The 5,000-nt window shown below is 52.7% G+C and overlaps 1 protein-coding gene across 1 annotated transcript in view; it reads right to left on the bottom strand.

Annotated features, from left to right (window-relative positions):
* The window catches only part of stau2 (staufen double-stranded RNA binding protein 2), a 546,241-nt gene that overhangs the window by 374,330 nt on the left and 166,911 nt on the right, over window positions 1-5,000 (bottom strand). The window contains exons 8-9 of the mRNA XM_065006870.1: window positions 4,292-4,504; window positions 3,361-3,498 (exon numbers count right to left, since the gene is read on the bottom strand). Of these exons, the coding sequence (XP_064862942.1) occupies window positions 3,361-3,498; window positions 4,292-4,504 (351 nt within the window). The remainder of the gene's footprint in view (window positions 1-3,360; window positions 3,499-4,291; window positions 4,505-5,000) is intronic.

Here is a 5,000-nt window from a genome sequence, read left to right as displayed (position 1 = left end):
TGATAGACTGCATCCAATTTGTTGAGTAGGGTATTGGAGGCTATTTTGTAAATGACATCGCCGAACTCGAGGATCGGTAGGATGGTCAGTTTTACAAGGGTATGTTTGGCAGCATGAGTGAAGGATGCTTTGTTGCGAAATAGGAAGCCAATTCTAGATTTAATTTTGGATTGGAGATGTTTGATGTGGGTCTGGAAGGAGAGTTTACAGTCTAACCAGACACCTAGGTATTTGTAGTTGTCCACGTATTCTAAGTCAGAGCCGTCCAGAGTAGTGATGCTAGTTGGGCGGGAGGGTGCAGGCAGCGATCGGTTGAAGAGCATGCATTTAGTTTTACTTGTATTTAAGAGCAATTGGAGGCCACGGAAGGAGAGTTGTATGGCATTGAAGCTCGTCTGGAGGTTTGTTAACACAGTGTCCAAAGAAGGGCCAGAAGTATACAGAATGGTGTCGTCTGCGTAGAGGTGTATCAGAGAATCACCAGCAGCAAGAGAGACATCATTGATGTCTACAGAAGAAAGAGCTGGCCAGAGAATTGAACCCTGTGACACCCCCATAGAGACTGCCAGAGGCCCGGACAACAGACACTCTGATTCGACACACTGAACTCTATCAGAGAAGTAGTTGGTAAACCAGGCGAGGCAATCATTTGAGAAACCAAGGCTGTTGAGTCTGCCGATGAGGATGTGGTGATTGACAGAGTCGAAAGCCTTGGCCAGGTCAATGAAGACGGCTGCACAGTATTGTCTCTTATCGATGGCGGTTAAGATGTCGTTTAGGACCTTGAGCGTGGCACCCATGACCAGCTCGGAAACCAGATTGCATAGTGGAGAGGGTACGGTGAGATTCGAAATGGTTGGTGATCTGTTTATTAACTTGGCATTCAAAGACCTTAGAAAGACAGGGTAGGATGGATATAGGTCTGTAACAGTTTGGGTCTAGAGGCAGGGCAGAATGGATATAGGTCTGTAGCAGTTTGGGTCAAGAGTGTCCCCCCCTTTGAAGAGGTGGATGACCGCAGCTGCTTTCCAATCTTTGGGAATCTCAGACGACACGAAAGAGAGGTTGAACAGGCTAGTAATAGGGGTGGCAACAATGCCGGCAGATAATTTTAGAAAGAGAGGGTCCAGATTGTCTAGCCCGGCTGATTTGTAGGGGTCCAGATTTTGCAGCTCTTTCAGAACATCAGCTATCTGGATTTGGGAGAAGGAGAAATGGTGGGGGCTTTGGCGGGTTGCTGTGGGGGGTGCAGAGCTGTAGACCGGGGTAGGGGTAGCCAGGTGGAAAGCATGGCCAGCCGTAGAAAAATGCTTATTGAAATTCTCAGTGGTGACAGTGTTTCCTATCTTCAGAAAGTGGGCAGCTGGGAGGAGGTGTTCTTATTCTCCATGGACTTTACAGTGTCCCAGAACTTTTTTGAGTTCGTGTTGCAGGAAGCAAATTTCTGCTTGAAAAAGCTAGCCTTGGCTTTTCTAACTGCCTGTGTATATTGGTTTCTAGCTTCCCTGAACAGCTGCATATCACGGGGGCTGTTCGATGCTAATGCAGAACGCCATAGGATGTTTTTGTGTTGGTTAAGGGCAGTCAGGTCTGGAGTGAACCAAGGGTTATATCTGTTCTTAGTTCTACATTTTTTGAATGGGGCTTGCTTATTTAATTAAGATGGTGAGGAAAACACTTTTATAGAACAACCAGGCATCCTCTACTGACAGGATGAAGTCAATATCCTTCCAGGATACCCGGGCCAGGTCGATTAGAAAGGCCTGCTCGCTGAAGTGTTTTAGGGAGCGTTTGACTCGCTAGCTATAGCTGGTTAGCATCTCTAGGCTACTCCAGCCAATACACACACTGCTCAAAAAAATAAAGGGAACACTAAAATAACACATCCTAGATCTGAATGAATGAAATATTCTTATTAAATACTTTTTTCTTTACATAGTTGAATGTGCTGACAACAAAATCACACACTAATGATCAATGGAAATCAAATGTATCAACCCATGGAGGTCTGGATTTGGAGTCACACTCAAAATTAAAGTGGAAAACCACACTACAGGCTGATCCAACTTTGATGTAATATCCTTAAAACAAGTCAAAATGAGGCTCAGTAGTGTGTGTGGCCTCCACGTGCCTGTATGACCTCCCTACAACGCCTGGGCATGCTCCTGATGCTCCTGATGGCCAACTCCTGGACAGTCTGTGGTGCAACGTGGCGTTGGTGGATGGAGCGAGACATGATGTCCCAGATGTGCTCAATTGGATTCAGGTCTGGGGAACGGGCGGGCCAGTCCATAGCATCAATGCCTTCCTCTTACAGGAACTGCTGACACACTCCAGCCACATGAGGTCTAGCGTTGTCTTGCATTAGGAGGAACCCAGGGCCAACCGCACCAGCATATGGTCTCACAAGGGGTCTGAGGATCTCATCTCGATACCTAATGGCAGGCTACCTCTGCCGAGCACATGGAGGGCTGTGCGGCCCCCCAAAGAAATGCCACCCCACACCATGACTGACCCACCGCCAAACCGGTCTTGCTGGAGGATGTTGCAGGCAGCAGAACGTTCTCCACGGCGTCTCCAGACTCTGTCATGTCTGTCACATGTGCTCAGTATGAACCTGCTTTCATCTGTGAAGAGCACAGGGCGCCAGTGGCGAATTTGCCAATCTTGGTGTTCTCTGGCAAATGCCAAATGTCCTGCACGGTGTTGGGCTGTAAGCACAACCCCCACCTGTGGACGTCGGGCCCTCATACCACCCTCATGGAGTCTGTTTCTGACCGTTTGAGCAGACGCATGCACATTTGTGGCCTGCTGGAGGTCATTTTGCAGGGCTCTGGCAGTGCTCCTCCTGCTCCTCCTTGCACAAAGGCGGAGGTAGCGGCCCTGCTGCTGGGTTGTTGCCCTCCTACGGCCTCCTCCACGTCTCCTGATGTACTGGCCTGTCTCCTGGTAGCGCCTCCATGCTCTGGACACTACGCTGACAGACACAGCAAACCTTCTTGCCACAGCTCGCATTGATGAGCCATCCTGGATGAGCTGCACTACCTGAGCCACTTGTGTGGGTTGTAGACTCCGTCTCATGCTACCACTAGAGTGAAAGCACCGCCAGCATTCAAAAGTGACCAAAACATCAGCCAGGAAGCATAGGAACTGAGAAGTGGTCTGTGGTCACCACCTGCAGAACCACTCCTTTATTGTATATAACAGAGGACTACATTTATATATATATATATATATATATATATATATACGGGAGGACAAAAGACGTCTGACTGCTATGCCATCTTAGTGGCAAGATACTCTATCTGAAACTCTACGCAAATAAATATCTCTATCCCTCCCTCTACCATCCCTCCATACCTGCATGATGAACTCCCTGCGTCGGGGCATGCCTCTCTCAGACAGCAAGAGGTATTCCGGTTCCTTCTCCTTCTTGGCCTGTTGTATCTGAGCCAGTCTACTGATGGGGTTCATCCCCTGACCATAATCAGGACCTGTCTGAAGGGCAGAGAGTGTTGAAATGCACTTTAAATAGTTGGATTTAGAAAGTTACATGGTTGTTTGGTGGTTGAGCCCCTCCAGCCCCCTCTCCATCCCAACCCCTGTCTCCACCTCCAGCCCCCTCTCCACCCCCAGCCCCTCTCCACCCCCAGCCCCCTCTCCATCCCCAGCCCCCTCTCCACCCCCAGCCCCTGTCTCCACCCCCAGCCCCATCTCCATCCCCAGCCCCCTCTCCAACCCCAGCCCCATCTCCACCCCCAGCCCCCTCTCCAACCCCAGCCCCCACTCCAACCCCAGCCCCATCTCCATCCCCAGCCCCATCTCCACCCCCAGCCCCCTCTCCAACCCCAGCCCCTCTCCATCCCCAGCCCCCTCTCCAACCCCAGCCCCATCTCCACCCCCAGCCCCCTCTCCAACCCCAGCCCCCACTCCAACCCCAGCCCCATCTCCATCCCCAGCCCCATCTCCACACCCAGCCCCCTCTCCACTCCCAGCCCCCTCCACCCCCAGCCCCTGTCTCCACCCCCAGCCCCCTCTCCACCCCAGCCCCTCTCCACCCCCAGCCCCCTCTCCACCCCCAGCCCCGTCTCCACCCCCAGCCCCGTCTCCACCCCCAGCCCCGTCTCCACCCCCAGCCCCTGTCTCCACCCCCAGCCCCTGTCTCCAATCCCAGCCCCCTCTCCACCCCAGCCCCTCTCCTTCCCCAGCCCCCGTCTCCACCCCAAACCCCGTCTCCACCCCCCAGCCCCTGTCTCCACCCCAGCCCATTTCCAAGCCCCAATCCTGGTACCTTGAGGATGGTCTTGGGGCGTTTCTTGTAGTGTAGTTTGGGTTTCTCCACTAACGGGGTGAAGGGGAGTTTCTTGAGGTCCTGGAGAATGGAGAGAGCAGCCCTCTTCTTAGACAGCTTCTTACTGTTCCCCTCGCCCTCTGCTGAGAACTCCCCCACAGACACACGGGTCAGGAAGCTCTTCATGTGAGGGGGACCGCTTTCCTTCAAGACCTGGGGAAGGGGGAGAGAGGAGAGGAAGCTCTTCATTTCAAGGTCCTTTATGAGCTAGGGAGACCTGGGGAAGGGGGAGAGAGGAGAGGAAGCTCTTCATTTCAAGGTCCTTTATGAGCTAGGGAGACCTGGGGAAGGGGGAGAGAGGAGAGGAAGCTCTTCATTTCAAGGTCCTTTATGAGCTAGGGAGACCTGGGGATTTGATGTGGTCAGAATATGAGGTGTGTCCTTCTGAAGGAGAGGCCTCCCTGTGAGTGTGTGGATGTGTTGTCACAATCATACCCACCCATGTAAATCTCTCTCCAGCTCCCCCCCCCTCTCTATGAGGAGGGAGGTAGAGGAGGGAGGTAGAGGAGGGAGGTAGAGGAGGGTAGAGGGGGGCAGAGGAGGGAGGTAGAGGAGGGAGGTAGAGGAGGGAGGTAGAGGAGGGGAGGTAGAGGAGGGTAGAGGAGGGAGGTAGAGGAGGGTAGAGGGGGAGGTAGAGGAGAGTAGAGGG

This window comes from Oncorhynchus nerka, linkage group LG22 (genome assembly GCF_034236695.1).
Source record: "Oncorhynchus nerka isolate Pitt River linkage group LG22, Oner_Uvic_2.0, whole genome shotgun sequence".
NCBI lineage: Eukaryota > Metazoa > Chordata > Actinopteri > Salmoniformes > Salmonidae > Oncorhynchus > Oncorhynchus nerka.
This window is presented reverse-complemented; position numbering and strand designations above follow the sequence as displayed.